Source organism: Harpia harpyja, chromosome 9, assembly GCF_026419915.1.
Source record: "Harpia harpyja isolate bHarHar1 chromosome 9, bHarHar1 primary haplotype, whole genome shotgun sequence".
Lineage (NCBI taxonomy): Eukaryota > Metazoa > Chordata > Aves > Accipitriformes > Accipitridae > Harpia > Harpia harpyja.
This window is the reverse complement of record NC_068948.1, coordinates 10,789,526-10,806,330: the sequence shown is the minus strand read 5'-3', so window position 1 is coordinate 10,806,330 and position 16,805 is coordinate 10,789,526. Positions and strand designations below refer to the sequence as shown.

The 16,805-nt window shown below is 40.1% G+C and overlaps 1 protein-coding gene across 2 annotated transcripts; it reads right to left on the bottom strand.

The window, feature by feature from the left end:
- Positions 1-3,800: 3,800 nt before the first annotated feature.
- Positions 3,801-14,484, bottom strand: CA7 (carbonic anhydrase 7). Of its 2 annotated transcripts, XM_052797927.1 has the most exons (7): positions 14,410-14,484; positions 12,171-12,368; positions 9,452-9,570; positions 7,675-7,770; positions 7,374-7,436; positions 5,736-5,891; positions 3,801-5,453 (listed from the first exon to the last, which is right to left on the bottom strand). In XM_052797927.1, the coding sequence occupies exons 1-7, from the start codon at positions 14,447-14,449 to the stop codon at positions 5,331-5,333; spliced, it is 795 nt and encodes a 264-aa protein (XP_052653887.1). In that variant the 5' UTR covers positions 14,450-14,484; the 3' UTR covers positions 3,801-5,330. The 2 variants fall into 2 exon arrangements, with proteins under 2 accessions (XP_052653887.1, XP_052653889.1); XM_052797929.1 differs by lacking the exon at positions 5,736-5,891.
- Positions 14,485-16,805: the final 2,321 nt, after the last annotated feature.

The window sequence follows — 16,805 nt, the reverse complement described above, 5'->3', positions numbered from 1 at the left end:
TAGAAGATAAAGATAGCACATGTTCTAGAATTTGAATGACCTTGATGGAGGAGCTTTGCTGAGTAATGTTTGTGTGCAGAGGAAGACAGTTCAGAAGGAAAACAGAAAAAATTAAGTTTCTGCAAATCCTCAAAAAGTACTGATGCATAGCACAGGTATTTGGTCCTATGAATTACCTTTGAGGGGAACATTTGTACTAGAGGTGCTAGCTAGAATACTGTTAGGAGTTCAGATATGCAAACTGGTAATAGCGGTTTGAATCCTACGGTCTAACAAAATGCAGCACTTCATAAATTGATGGTCATGTCTGTTGCCGTGGTTTAACCCCAGCAACTAAGCACCACGCAGCCGCTCACTTACTCCCCCCCACCCAGTGGGATTGGGGAGAGAATCAGAAGGAAAAAGGTAAAACTTGTGGGCTGAGATAAGAACAGTTTAATAGAATAGAAAGGAAGAAACTAATAACGATAATGACAACAATAATAAAAGGATTATAATATACAAAAGAAGTGATGCACAATGCAATTGCTCACCACTCACCAACCAATGCCCAGTTAGGTCTCGAGCAGTGATGCCCCCCAGGCCAGCTCCCCCCAGTTTATATACTGGGCATGACGTCACATGGTATGGAATACCCCTTTGGCCACTTCGGGTCAGCTGTCCTGGCCGTGTCCCTTCCCAAATTCTTGTGTCCCTCCAGCCTTCTTGCTGGCTGGGCATGAGAAGCTGAAAAATCCTTGACTTAGTATAAACACTACTTAGCAACAACTGAAAACATCAGTGTGTTATCAACATTCTTCTCAGACTGAATCCAAAACATAGCACTATACCAGCTACTAGAAAGAAAATTAACTCTATCCGAGCCGAAACCAGCACATCTGTATATGCAAGTACCAAAATGTAGCTCAGATCAAAAGTGGAATTATTAAATAACAGAAGTTTGTACTGTTATAGTTAATATCTTCTGAGGGCTTCAAACCATACTATAAATATAATACACAGTCCTTGGGTTTGATTATCCTCATCTCATGGACAACAAGATAAAATAATGTTGGTAAAAGAAATAAAGGTGTTCTTGCTATAAGGCTCTCAAGTTAACTATATTTCAACCAACATATTAACAAGTGAAGAATCTGTATAAGGAATACAAATGAATATGGTTCCTTGTACCTCCTCCAGAACATTATTACTAGGAGAACTTTGCTAAATGAGAACAAATCACCAGTGAAGCTCTTCATACTACCCCTTCTGAAAAATAACTTAAATTGTTCCTCATCAAAAGACTTAAAATCACCAGTTTTATTGTTATTGGTTTTGCTATGTTTTTCTGGTAGACTGTATTTTCAGTTACAGGGAAAAGACAGTATGGCAAAGCTTAATCTGACTGAATACTACGTCTTCATCATATTGATTGCATTATTCATAGAGTATACAATAAATTCACTATTTCATATAATACTTGATATTTCTTCTTGGAGTTTGCTTTTATAATCTCAAAATAAATTAAGTGCATTAAATTGTAGGATGTAGTTTATAGCTTTAAAACCACACAAAATTTAAATATTTGTACTTTTTTATTGGATGACCAGGGTTTCAAGAAATAACAAAGAAAATAAAAGGCTTCCTTTTGTATTTTGCTTCACCACAGTAAAAATATATAATGTTCTTTAATCCAACAACTAAGAAAACCCCTGTAGCTAAGATAAAATTTATTTCTGAAGTAAGGTATAGTTTAGTTTCTCCCAGAAACTGAACACCTTGGGGGATTCAGCATTTAAAGCTCTTTATGACAGCTAAGCTTTTACAACAACCTTGCAAGCTAAACATTATCCTTCTGCTGTTCATGAGTAAACCACCCTTAAATAAGCTTAAGTACTGTGTTCAAGGTCACAGAATGGACACATTCTGTGGATAAATAATTTTTTTATTTTATTAAACTGAGTGGTTGTAGCAGGGAAAAAAAAACCGAGACAAAGTTTTGGTATACAAACCCTCTTTACCTTTTGTGAGAGACCGAGTGAGCAGAAACCTACTTATATGCCTAGGATGAGGGAAAACACTGAAAATATTGATCAGTGTCCAGCTCTGTGAAAAGTGTGTACTAATACTAATGCAGCAGTACTTTGGTAGCTTGATTAAGCTATATATGGTAAGTAGTATTGGTTATATTTTAATCAGGAAAGTATTTTAATTCACCCCTAATAAAATGTATTTGGGCTATCAAATACATAAGGTTCTTCTGAAAGACATTTTACATTTTAAAATTAGTCTCTTCATGTAGGTTTTAATTTTTAACAGGGACATAAGATTCATTACAACAATAATTTAGCTCTGGGCAAGAAGTCATTCAAGATGCACAAAATATGTCAGAGTTTGAGTGAAAGGAGTAAGATGAAGGAAAAACTGTTAGTCTCAAAAGATGGGAAGAAATGTGATATAGACTAAAAATAGTTTTTAAACAGGAGATAAGCGTTCTAGAACTTAAAAAAAAAAAAGCCCAGAAACTTCGGCAAGGTAACTCTTATCTGTACTTAAATTATTCTACTATAGCATAATCAAGTTTTCTATGAAACAGAAAGTAAACAATCAAAGCATTCCTTGACCTGAAATAGATGCATCAGTTGAAGATATCAAACAGCATTTCTGTTAATGAAAGTCCAAGAAAAACAGTGCTGGAAGTAGGGAGAGGTAGGTCTATTGAGAAGCTGGCGTCTTGTGGCCTGGATAAGTGCACTATTCACTGGGTGAAAAACTGGCTGGATGGCCGAGCCCAGAGGGTAGTGGTGAATGGGGTGAAATCCAGTTGGCGGCGGGTCGCGAGTGGTGTTCCCCAGGGCTCGGTGTTGGGCCCTGTTCTGTTTAATATCTTTATTGATGATTTGGATGAGGGGATTGAGTGCACCCTCAGCAAGTTTGCAGACGACACCAAGTTGGGAGGCAGGGTCGATCTGCTTGAGGGTAGGGAGGCTCTACAGAGAGATCTGGACAGGCTGGATCGATGGGCTGAGGCCAATTGTATGAAGTTTAACACGGCCAAGTGCCGGGTCCTGCACTTCGGTCACGGCAACCCCATGCAGCGCTACAGGCTTGGGGAAGAGTGGCTGGAAAGCTGCCCGGCAGAGAAAGACCTGGGGGTGCTGGTTGACAGCCGGCTGAATATGAGCCAGCAGTGTGCCCAGGTGGCCAAGAAGGCCAATGGCATCCTGGCCTGTATCAGGAACAGTGTGGCCAGCAGGAACAGGGAGGTGGTTGTTCCCCTGTACTCGGCACTGGTGAGGCCGCACCTCGAGTACTGTGTTCAGTTTTGGGCCCCTCACTACAGGAAAGACATTGAGCTGCTTGAGCGTGTCCAGAGAAGGGCAACGAAGCTGGTGAGGGGCCTGGAGCACAAGTCTTATGAGGAGCAGCTGAGGGAGCTGGGGTTGTTCAGTCTAGAAAAAGAGGAGGCTGAGGGGAGACCTTATGGCTCTCTACAACTACCTGAAAGGGGGTTGTAGTGAGGTGGGTGTTGGTCTCTTCTGTCAGGTGTCTGGAGATAGGACAAGAGGAAATGGCCTCAAGTTGAGGCAAGGGAGATTTAGGTTAGATATTAGGAAAAATTTCTTTACTGAGAGGGTTGTCAAACATTGGAATGGGCTGCCTAGGGAAGTGGTTGAGTCACCATCCCTGGAGGTATTAAAAAAGCAAGTGGACAGGGTACTCCAGGGCATGGTTTAGGGGGCATGGTTAATGGTTGGACTCAATGATCTTGAAGGTCTTTTCCAACCAAAATGATTCTATGATTCTATGCAGCGCTACACTTGATTTTAAAGTCTCATTTATTTCATTTGTTAAAGAAATTAAGATACATGAAATAGATTTTCTGCAATACCAGTTTGTATTACTAGCAAAGTTACATTCATAATAGCTAAAAACACTGCATTTAGTAATCATTTTCTGTTTCCTTTAGCATCTGCTATATAAGAATCTCACATTTAAAACAATGTTGAATTAGCCCTCACAACATCCCTGTGAGGTAGGTCAGTGTTATCCTCATTTTATAGAAGATGAAAATGAGGAACAGAAAACTTTAAGTCAGTGTACCAGAAAAAACTTAGAAGAGTTAGGTCTACAATTCTAGTCTTCCATTCCTTGTACTGTGCTCCACATTTAGTGTCTTTCTCCCCTTCTGAAAAAGGAGAACAGCCCATAGTAGCTGCTGTTCGCCACCACTCCCTGCCCCCCCTCCCGGGTAGTTACAGATAACATCACTGTATTTAGTACCGGAGACACAAGTCTGAATTTTGCCACTAAGCTGCAGAAGCAGTAAGACTAACACATGGCTTGTCTAAAGCAACTTTCTTTTCAAGTTGTAAAGTGACTCAGGACTGATGATCTGCAGGGAGAATCCCTGAGAGACTGCCATAGTGAGGGGATGATTTGTGCAACAATGCACATGCAGAGCAGTCAAGGTCTACCCATGTTAAGTCCCTAAAGTAAAGAAAATATCTACTTTCTTTAGGGCAGACAATGAAAGAGGTCGTATTGCAGAGCAAACCACTTCACTGAGGTAGAATTTGAATAATTGAGAACCACAAAACACTTACCTGAATTGTTATAGATGTTCTTTTCAAGAAAATTGACAAGGGCATTATAGTTATGTATGCTGCATGGGCTAAACGAACAAATGTCTGAACAACACTGTGCAATAAAATGGCCTGCTTTTAAACACAACATTTACATTGTTATTTTAAATTAGTTATAAAATAGCATCTTAGAACAGTAACTTTAAAATATATATATATGTAGTGCCTACCTGAGGTGAGTAAAGAACTTTTTTCTAGTGCTACTCATGTGCACTGTCAGACAGCAAGAATACAGTGAAAGCAATCTTTAAATCAGACCGAGCTCAGCAAATACTAACAGGAGACCGGTAAGGAAAATTTAAGTCCAGTTTGTCCAAAATTCTTGACTACTGTTTCATCATGTATTAAATGAGACAATTAGAAGTTGTGGCCACCAGTGTTAGTAGATCACTACATAATTTCCCATATTATATTAGGCGGGATTTTAATTTCATCTTAGTTTTTAGAGTTTCAGGTCTTGGAGAACATTCTAGTTTACTTGACTATCCCTTATATTAAAAAGTACTAGTTAAAAAGATCCCATTTCTCAAAAGAATAAGCAATTCAAACAAAATATAAAATCAAAAGATTGTCCCCCTCCAAGTAGAGCATTCATGGAAATGGCTATCTTGTGTGTTCCATGAACGATCTGAAGACCAGAGTTTCTGTCTGTAGTATCTCACATGTGGAAGCTCTTGGATATCTCAGGGCCATTAACAGTTTTCTTCAGGCCTTGAAGGAAGCTCGAACTACTCTCCCCTTAAGAGGCTGAGGTGGGCGAAAATTATTCACCATTTGGATCCTCTGGTCTTCCTCACTGGTGAAGAGGAGCATGCGGAATTTCTCCAGCTGTAAATTCAGGTGAAATAATTTACTGCTTAAAAGGGCAAACAATGTTTTTTAAAAAAGGACCAAAGGAAAGTATTCAGTACATTTTAATCTGTTGATAGAACAGTTTCAAGGAAAGATCCTAGAGAGTATTAACAGAAAAAACAGAAGCCCTGATTATTGAACAGGCTGACTATTCACAGGCTAATTGTCTTAACTTAGCCTCATTGCAAATCAAAACAGTCACTGCCTGTTTATCCAGTGTTGAATCCTACAAGAACTGGGAGGGTATCAAAACTTTACCTGTTTCTCAGAAATTCTGATGGGTTCTTTCAGCACTATCCATGTTACGCTCTCATTAAGGGGTGGTGTTGTCAAAGAACCAAGGTATGTCCAATAATCTAGACTCAAAGGCAGGAGACATTTGGGGTTGAAGCTTCTAAATTGAGCTTTTGTTCCCTGGGGAGAAAAAAAAAAAAGAAAAAAAATCGATACTTGAAATTTATCTTTTTACTGTTAAGTGCAGGCTAAAGAACTCTTTGAAAGAGAAAAAAATGCTAATGTAATATTAAGAAGTAGGGGAAAGGAAAAGTCAATAAAGGCTTGGCTGCCTTATAAAAACTGTTATCCGAGAGTAGCATGGCAAGTGTGATGCCTGCTGCTGGCTTACTGGACTTTGAGTTCTTGCCCCATTGCCTCTACCAAAGTTCAGCTCTTGTCATAAAAGGTCTAAAAATAATGCAGGAAGTGTATTCTGTATATAGTGTTCAGTATGGGCTATGGGTAGTATCATGGCAAAATTACTTGTCTCATTACTTGCTATTTTCTATGCTATGCTATTCTATTTGAGTAGAAAATGCGAAACTATGGAAAACTTGGCCCCAAACAGTCATTGTCTGCTAGGACAAATACTGGCTTTAAAAAAAAAAAAAAATCAAATGTTCAAGTCTGAAATTAGAGGAAGGTAGATCAACAAAAAGACCAGTAGAAATAGAAGGAGGTGCTACCTAAAGTAGTAGCACAGTCTAGGGCAATATTTTTCAGCCTGTAGGAGTATCTGAAAGGTACTTAGTCACTCAGAAAGCACTTGTCCAACTGTCTGTAAAATTGCACATAAGGAACAGAATGAGCAGCTTATTGCCAGTGCTTATCCCCCAAATCTGCAGACCTTCCATCACTACAACTGAGGGATAACTATTTCTTTTCTGCAAGCAGAAGAAATCACTTAAACATCAAAGTATCATTTAGTGTATCTGCAGCCTACATATTGCTATGTAACTGCCTTCATTTCCCTTCTTTCACAAGCGTGTACAGAGGAGCGAGAAGTAATATACCCACTGAAGTATTAGATATAGTTTATTTTACATACTAGAACTTATGCTTGTTGTAGAATGCATTAACCTCATGTAAATCCAGAAAGGATAACATTTGTAGTTGTCTCATCAGTCTGCACTTGAGAAAGTGCAGCAGGTATCAATCTTCAGCAAAGCTCTGAGATACAACTGGTTAAAGACCACCTTCAGGTACCACTGTAAGAATAGGCTAGCTCAGGACCTCATTAAGATTGTCCTCTGACAGAGCTTTCCAGCAGAAGATAGACAGCCAGCTTTGACTTGTTCAGGGCTAGGCTCAATAGAAAAGGATTATTTTGCTGAGTGTAAGAGCTGAACCTGAAGAGTCATGAGGCTTTTGATTTTAGATACTCTGGGAAAGGTAGAACCTCAGAATGACCAGCAGGGTCAGCATAGCCTTGGGAGGCACCTGAGATCAGGCAAATAAGATGAACTTTGGAGGGGAAGAGGAGAATACAACTACAGTGATGTTCTAATGATGGGAGGATTTGTGGTGGGTGATTTTCCATTTTTGTCTCAAACACATATATGAACTTGATTTTTAAAGGATATCCCAGAAACAATTAAATTTAAAGAGCTTAAAACTTACTTTAAATTTTACCATGTACAAAGCATCAGTGAGTCTGTTCATATTGACATGCTCTTTCCCAATCTAAAATAATGGAATAGACAGGTTAAATAAAAACAACTGTAATTATGCTTTGAATAGGTGTTTTCTTATCTGAATCTCAACATTCCTACTAAAGTTTAACAGCAATTTGCAATGAGTTACTGCTTCCAGTAAGTCATCTGTTTTCCTTAAGCACTTCTTAAATATGTGGCTTGGTTCTCAAACACTTGACAGCATAATGCTTTTCATCATGTAAACATGCTATTTTTGTGATTTTTACCTCCAAGAAAACACCAACTACTGCCAAGCCATCTGGAGCTGCTGCTGCTTCTCCAAATGTTGCATATTTTCTGGCATTCCAGTGAACTAAGTGGAGCTTTAAAGAAAAACAACAAATAAGAATTAAACAAATTAGTGATAGAAGCTGTGAACATAGGTTGTCTCATGTTAACAGGCACTAATAGTTGTTCAAAACAGCATGTACGTTTTGCTCCAAAGGCATCTTAGGAAAGATGAGGAGTTCAGTCTTTTGGACCAGCCCATAAGCATGGGCAGACACTGAAAAAAGTTTATATATAATCAGCCTGTATTGGGTTTGCATGGCAAGGTTTTGGTAGCGGGGGGGCTACAGGGGTGTCTTCTGTGAGAAGGCGCTAGAAGCTTCTCCCACATCCAATAGAGCCAGTGCCAGCTGGCTCCAACATGGACCCACCACTGGCCAAGGCTGAGCCCATCAGGGGAGGTGGTAGCGTGTCTATGATAACATATTTAAGAAGGTGGGGGGGAAACTGCACAACTGCAGCCAGAGAGAGGAGTAAGAACATAAGGGAAACAACTCTGCAGACATCAAAGTCACTGAAGGAGGGGGAGGAGATGCTCCAGGTGCCAGAGCAGAGATTCCCCTGCAGCCTGTGGGGAAGACCATGGTGAGGCAGGCTGTGTCCCCGCAGCCCATGGAGGTCTGCAGTGGAGCAGATCTCCACCTGCAGCCCATGGAGGACCCCATGCCAGAGCAGGGGGGTCCCCAAAGAAGGCTGTGACCCCATGGGAAGCCCACGCTGGAACAGCCTCCTGGCAGGACTTGTGACCCTGCAGGGGACCCACGCTGGAGAAGTCTGTGCCTGAAGGACTGCACCCCATGGAAGGGACCCATGCTGGCGCAGTTCGTGAAGAACTGCAGCCCATGGGAAGGACTCACGCTGGAGAAGTTCATGGAGGACGGTCTCCCATGGGAGGGACCCCACGGTGGAGCAGGGGAAGAGTGTGAAGAATCCTCCCCCTGAGGAGGAAGGAGCAGCAGAGACAACATGTGATGAATTGACCGCAACCCCCATTCCCCAACCCCCTGCCCCACTGCTGGGGAGGAGGTAGAAAAAATCAGGAGTGGAGATAAGCCTGGGAAGAAGGGAGGGGTGGGGGGAAGGTTTGTTTTTTTTTAAGATTTGGTTTTATTTCTCATTATCCTACTCCAATTTGATTGGTAATAAATTAAATTCATTTTCCCCAAGTTGCATCTATTTTGCCTGTGACAGTAATTGGCAAGTGATCTCTCCCTGTCCTTATTTCGACCCATGAGCCTTTCGTTATATTTTCTCTCCCCTGTCCAATTGAGGAGGGGGAGTGATAGAGCAGCTTTGGTGGGCACTTGGCATCCAGCCAGGGTCAACCCACCACACAGCCTTAATTTGAAACAAATCAGGCATTAACCTGTGACCTAACTTCCCTGGTACAGGCCTTCATCCCATGAAGCACTATGCTCCAGTACTCATTGGTAGATTCCAGGATGCTACACTACTGTAGTATTTGGGATAGAATGTGCTGGGAGAGGCCTGTGCCTTGTCCTAGCTTTGCAGAACTTTCTCAAGAGCCCCCAGATGAAGCCATTTCTAAGCTATGGATAGCACCAGCATGGTCATTTAATTCTCATTGAAGTCTGTGCTGACCTAACCATGGTGAGTAAGCAGTCAGAATCCTAAGGGACATCCAGTCCCCACTGCAAAGTCATTTGTCAACAGCATTTGCATGAATTAATCCCATCTGTAAAAACACATCGTTACCTCACAGGGAAAAGGTTTGCCATCTATTGTATGCTCCGATCCCTGGCTGTGCTTTGTCCCCCAGTGAAAGTGAAACTGCTTTAGTCGAAACGGATTCTCAAAGGGACCACCACTGATTGCTAGGCAGAAAAAAGAAAAAAAAAAAGAAAAAAAAAAAAGGAAAAATCTTAAGCATTCTGGCTTTTTACCTTCCTGGGAGTAAAAACTAACCACTTTTGGCACAACAGTGGAAAAAAGCCAGCAGCATCCCCAGTTGCCAATATGAAAGAGATGCATGATCCAGACATTTAGAAGGGTTGATTTTGTAATGAAAAGCACCTAAATACATGTAAAAATGTAAATTAAAAATATTGAGTGGCTACTTGTACAGAATTCTGTAGCTTTTTTGAAAGTGTATATTTGACATATGAAGATGTGGTAGCCATTATTATGGTTATGCTTTTCCTTTAAAACACAATAAATCCAAGTTGTATATTAAAAAATAAACCATAATTTGAAACTCATGTACCTAAAATATTTTTGACAGTGCTACTTGAGATTTTGTGCAAGAGTGTAGATAGCTGAACTGTGTACCTGATAATCAAGGTAATAATTTCCTCTTTAGAGTGCCTTTACTTCCAGTGGAGTTTACCTATACTCTGTTTCCTTTAAATACCTGATCCCATAAAAGAGGTAATATAATAGCTTGTACTTTACATGACACCATTCAGAATCTCAAATCACCTTATAAAGATGAGGAAATGCTACAGAGAAGCTTCACACATCATTTAGAAATAACACTTAAGAACAGATGAATATTTAAGATGCCATGTATGGAAGATACTTTATCAACAGCATCAGTAATCCTCCTGTAACTTTATATGGCACTAAATCAAATAAGTTTTGCCCAACAGACATGAAAAGCTGATCAGTCTTATATTAAGAAACTTAAAATTACATTTAGTATCTGTAAAGTACTTATCCTCAGTGTAATCCATATAATTTTATTTTAAAAAATTAAAGCTGGGGCTTACACAGTGCCACCACATGTGCATAGCTCCAGCTGGCTTTTATGCAGGAAACTGGCCTTGCCAAAGCAAAGGTTTTAGTATTAATTAAGAATATAAGTATCTCCTAGTATGTTTTTCTGAACTTAGCAATGGAATGCATCACCTGTCTCAAATATTATTTTAAGAAATCTAGCTATGATGGGTTACTGTCAAAATTCTGTTGTGCCATTTGTGCAGAGCTGTGAGTCACTAGATCTATTTCAACACAACTAAAAACACTTTAAACCATGTTTTCCACTCCTAGCAGTCTTCCTTGAAAGCGTTATTAAAACAAAGCATGTGCTTAGTGTAGAAAGGGCAGAGGTCCTAATTCCTGCATGTGCTCTGAGTCTGTATCTCTAAATGCAGAGTAATAGATGATGTTCTTGAACTTCTAAAGCTGGTTAAAGTTCACTGTTATGTAGATATAGTTCAGCTTAGAATTGTACGAAAGTAGTTAGCAAGGTGAGATAACACTTCCGGATATATTTTACAAATTCTCTTTGTAGGGTAACATGCTTAATGGATCTGTGTAGTAAGATTTTGGAAAACGCACATCCAGTCTTCAAATTCAGTAAAGACGCTTGAAAACATGACCCTTCAATTGGGCAGTTTCTTAGATTCATTCCAGAAGAGAAATTTAAACAAAATGGCTGGAATTTTAACCCCCGGCCCTTATTTCAAAGTGTTACAAGCACAGACAAGTCACTTCACAGAAAAAGTAACTTGTTTTGAGTATCTAGGGTTTCCTATGTAGCTAGAATCAATAAACATACCCAAATGGAAGACAAAAATCAGCTGAGAGTTTTAAAAATTGTTCAGTTGTTTGTGGGGTTTTTTTGTTTGTTTGTTTAAATGCACTCTTTCCATTTACCAGCTACTTTATCATCTCCATTTGAATGCTCTTCCCCTACTCCCCAGATGTAGAAGCAAGGTCTACCATGGAAGTAGAATTAACAGAAGTAATCAATCACTTAAAGCATTTATATTCTCTGCCAAGAGCTGAGACAAGAATAATATACAACTGCAGATAGTCCAACATCCACAAGCTGCTACCAACTCAGAATTCTATAATTTCTGTAGAAACTGAACCGCTATGAGGCAGGGAGGAAAGAAAAAAATGCAAGGTAACAGTGACTGGTCCAGATAGTCACTATACCAAGTTGTATGATTATGGCTAGGCTGTATGACCTGATTTCTGGTAATCCTCTTCTCTTCCCTACCCCTGTGGATGGACACTGGGCAGTGAGCCAGACAAAGCTGGCATGTGCATTAGCATCTTTGGTTTGGATGATCATGGCAACAGGGCAGTGAGCACTGTACGTAACTACTCTACATGCTGGATGTGGTCTAGGAGTGCGGGAGAGATGCATGGATTCCCTGTCTAGCAAACTGACAATCCCCATTTAAAAGAGAAGCACTGCAAACAAACTTCTGATTTTCGTGATGTAAGAGCTTTTCCTAATGCAGAAACACTATTCTGCTGTGCAATATTGCATTGCTAGAGAGACTCAAGTGACAAGAAATGTGAGGCTCAAGAACACAAAATATAAAGGGCTCTGGTCATTTGTCTTGTTCTGAACTGAAATTATACATCATATAAAGTATACTATACAGGATGTACTTAATTGTTTCCCCTCACCAAGTCACAAAATGGTATTCCACATTAGTTGGCTGTGTGTTAGTCTCACCTGTCTTGTCATCAGTATCTTCAAACTCAACCATAACTGAATGGCCATTGTTGGAGATGTTGAGAGATGTACATGATTCATAGGAGATAATAAGTGGCTTCAGATTAGGGTCATAAACTGCTTTTGCAGAAACTATGTCAATAGGTGACTGGCGGTTCCCTTGGGCAATAGGATAAGATTTGTGCCACTCTGAAGGTCCTTCAAAAGGAAAGAAAGGAAAGCACCGTTATTTTGTTCCTACTATACACAAGATAATCATTACAGGTTTTCATGAGACTTGAAATAAAGCTTGCTGAGCAGGAGTGACTTGAAAGTTTGGTATCTGAGAAGTCCACTTAAATTCTAAGCTGGTGTGTTTTTATTAGCCCAAACAGGCTGCAACAAGATGAGGGATTCAAATACCTTGAACAAAACACACTGAGGAAATCACAGCACATCAACAGACTGCTGTATCTTCAGTTACTTGTGCTACTAATTTTCTGCAGAGTTTGTAGTTACATTGCTAAGGTATCTGAAAACCTTCCAAGGTGGGTGCAGATGTAAACACACTTGCATGCGCACATACACTCCCCCAAAGAAACAGCATTTAATTCTTCCTGGGAAAGATAGTGTAAAAGCTCCAGTGATTCAAATTAGATGCAGATGACTCAATCTCTTAGCTACTGACTATGCAGTTATTTTTAAAACCATTTTATGACTGCAGTAAATCTTTCAGGCAGCTTCATTCTTCACTCATGCCCATTATGGTATCTCTCTACCCTGAGTGAAGGGTACAGTGTGATAATTAACATTTTTGGACTTCCTGACCCCAATAGAGTGGGGAGAAACACCAATTTAATAACACAGCTCTCTACTGCCAGAGCTGGAACATTCTTATCCTGTTTGAGATAACAAAACCTTATCTGTATCAAAGAAAGGCTTATTCTTACAACTTCTTTTTCTACTTTGGTATGGTAGTCTAAGAAGCAATTAAATTCTTCTACTGCTTATGTTCATAAAGTATTAACAGTAACAATTTTATTTTAAGATTCTCAAGAGGCACATTTTTAATTGTAGCATTCTTACATACTTTCACAAGTGGAAACTGTTTTAATCAAGCACAGATATTTACCCTCCTTGAGTTTACGTAACAAAAACACTGATCTATTATACTCATTTGCCTCTGGCATTTTCTGAAAACCTGATCCTACAGAATATCTTTTCTCAGCCTGCCTATAAAGCAGATTTAGTATTTAAATGCTGTTACACAAGCTTAGGCAATATAATTTGTCTCTTATAAGCTTCATAAGAATATGCATGGCTTTATTACTACTACTGATACGCCCAAACACATAACACTATCTACTAGCACTAACCAGCTTCACTTAGAATTCAGACTTGCTTTGGGACTCTCAGAAACTAAAATAATTGCTGTTAAGAGAGAGAGACTGGCTCCTGAAGGTTATGTGAAAGACTCTTGTTGGACACTCAGCAGCTAAAATAATTGCTGTCAAAAGAGGGAGAGACTCCTGAAAGTTGTGCAAAAGACTGTCGTATTGGGCAACAGCAGTCACTCATCCATCCTTCTCTGTAAAGGATACAGGTGCTATAATACGCTATTATAGGAATCTTTCAGTAGCTTCACATATCCTCTCACTCTGTGACACACATTCTTGGAGGTGGGAAGCAAAGGAAGATGACTAAATTAAAAACTGTCAAATCATAAAGCATAAATTGTTCTATAAGAGATTTCTGATACTGATCTGTACAATTTATTGATGTTCTAGAAATATATAACATATACCGTATTTTATTCATTTCTATGGAAGCCTAGATATCACATTTCAACAGCTGCAGAGGATCAGAAGATCTATTACTGCTCTACTAAATCTTCTTTACTTAAAAGAATTGCTTTTGGAGAGACAGACACGGTTAATCCTTTTCATAACAGCTTTTGGGAAAGGGACCCATCTGTAATATCTGCAGCCTGAAAAAAAAAAACAACCATTCAGTACTGCTTCCCTCCTTTTAGGAGCATTGATTGCAACAAGGAAAGGCAGCAGGCTTAAGTTTGTGCATCTTTTGGTGCCACTTTCTGGGTGCTATTTATTATCAATAAGGTAATTAATTACCTGCTGTATATGACTGATGCTTGCAGACATTGAAACGCAGGCAGCTCTGCAGGGCTCAGGCAACAGTTCTAGAAAGAAAACGAGTGGGGGAAGATAGAGAGATGCAGCGCAGAAATGCTATAACCTACCGTCATCCTGCCCATATCCCCAACCGTGGTGGCCAGTCATTATAGGGGAGCTGCACCCCGCTTTGCTCTCAGCTCTTTGATCGGGGCACGGCTGCTTACCTGCCTTTATAGCGGCTCACCGTGGGATGGGGTCAGCCCCTTAAAGATACAGAGCAGGCAAAGCGAATCCTGCAGGACAGGGAAAGCACCCGCGCTCCTCCTGCTCCCAGCGTTGCTGCGCCTGCTGCTGCTCGCTCCGTCGGCTCACTCAGCACGGGAGAAGGAAAATGTGGAACTGAGGTAACTGAAGTAAGTCCCAGGACTTAGAGAGGAACCGACACTGTCCAGGTGGCATGGGGATCAAATTTAGGGAAAAGTAGTAGTATTTTCCCATTCTACGCCACGAAGAAGCAAGAGCTGTAACCTGCTCTGAGCAGCAGGGTGCAGTAACGTGTGTGCAGATTGTAACGGGAGCTGCCCTTCTCACTTTTTTGTTCTGCAGGGGGAAACATCACCCAGTTACCGCCTCTCTTTTCTTAAACACTCTCTCCAGCTGCAAAAAATGAATGATGTTTCCACCTGATTTGTAACTAAAACTTCAGAATCAGTGCTTAGATGAGATGGAGAACATTCTCATCTCAGAAACAATTACTTGTGCTACTTTTAAAAAAGGTAACAATCACACCAATTAAGACTAAATCGGCAATCTGATTTGTTGTTGTTGGTGGTGGTAATGCTAAAGAAACTTTTTCGAAAGACAAAAAGAAAAGTGTGCTTATATTAGGTAACAGAACACAGCAGCCTGGAGAAAGGAGCTGATCTGTGAAGCCTCAGCTGTCTGGTATGATCCAGTAGTTGCCTGCACCCTGCTAAACCCATGAAGAGGCTACAATGAGATACCCAATCTGCAGCTGTAAAATGTCTTAAGACATCTGTGTGGCAAGAAAAATGGCTCCTTGGTAGTAATTTCGTTAGATCTGAGGAAATGCTGTCTGTCAAGGCTACATTTTATAAACATATTGATTTTCATAAAAACAATAGCAAACAGAAGTAGGGATTCTTCCATTATGCAATCAAGAAAATGGAAGAAAAAAAGCAATGAAAGCATTTTATGCAGCTTTTATATTGTGGTACTGCCTTGTAAGTATTCATGTCCTTTTTCAGGAGTTTTCCATAGAAGTCAGCTGTAAAAACTTTGAGATTCACTGGTGCAAGCTAAATCACTCAATAAGGGATGTAAACAGCTCTAAAGGTGTCCACAGAGTAGTTTCTGCAACGACTTACTCAGGTCAACGTCTCTATTTATTTCTGTTAAACTACTGTGATCTACTCAGGTCCCTGCATAGCCCTGAGACACGCACTGGGCACTGACTCTGCAGCTATGTCTGTGGCCAAATAGTCTGCACACACAGGTCCTCATGGTGACTCAAATACTGGAAGTAGTACAGCTGCGCTGCCACTGGGTTAAAATACTTTGCTGCTTACTAGGACAAATGAGCTTCGAGAAGTTGTGATGCTTTGGTTATTCTTGTGTGGCTCTGTGCTGTGTTTGTAGACAGGGAAGCTAGAGGTAGACAGAGTCAGTCAGATGCAAGTAGTCAGGAAAGCTTTTCTAGACCATGGGAAATAGTACAAAAAATACCAACTTACCAGCAAAAAGAAGAAATGGAGGAGGAATTTTGTATGTTAAAAAGCAGACTATAGATTGGGGAAAAACGTATGCAAGATAGAGAATGCTGGGCAAGTGTTTTCAAGGGAAACTTGAAAACTGAGGCTCAGATCTTGCTCGCAGGGCAGAGTGCCACTGAAGTGGCCCAATGTCTACATGCATTTGACACCATTCACCACTTCAGCATTTATCTTCTCACATTCAAAAACACATAGATGTCTACGTATGTGAATTACAAAGGCAGGGCATAGGAAGAGCTCTGAGACAAGAGAAAATGTGCTGAAGACATGGCAGGAAGTGGACTCCACAAAATGGAGGTTTAAATGGTTGGATGTAGAAAAAGTGAAAAAGGGGAATGACAATACCTGAGAGGAAAGAAAAAAATAGCTTGAATAAAGTTTTAGCTATAAATGATAGCCAGTGTGTATATGACAATTTTATGTGCTTCACCATCCAATCAGCCTTCTTTCTTTTTGAGGAAAATATTAAGTTTTTCTTAAAGCTAGGGTAATACTGCTGCTTATACAAATATCACTTTAGTCTGTAACCCTGATGCCTCTTGATATTGGCTGCCCCTAAGAATGGATTTTCACTGATTCTGTCCTCAAATTATCATTTATCACTTCAAAAGTTGTGGTAGTAATCTAATTCTGATCTCAATTTTACTAGCTTGAATCAAGGAGATCTCTCATGAACTTACGGAAGTGAGAACAACAGAGTGGTAGGTGCTTAAAGGGTGGATTTCTCC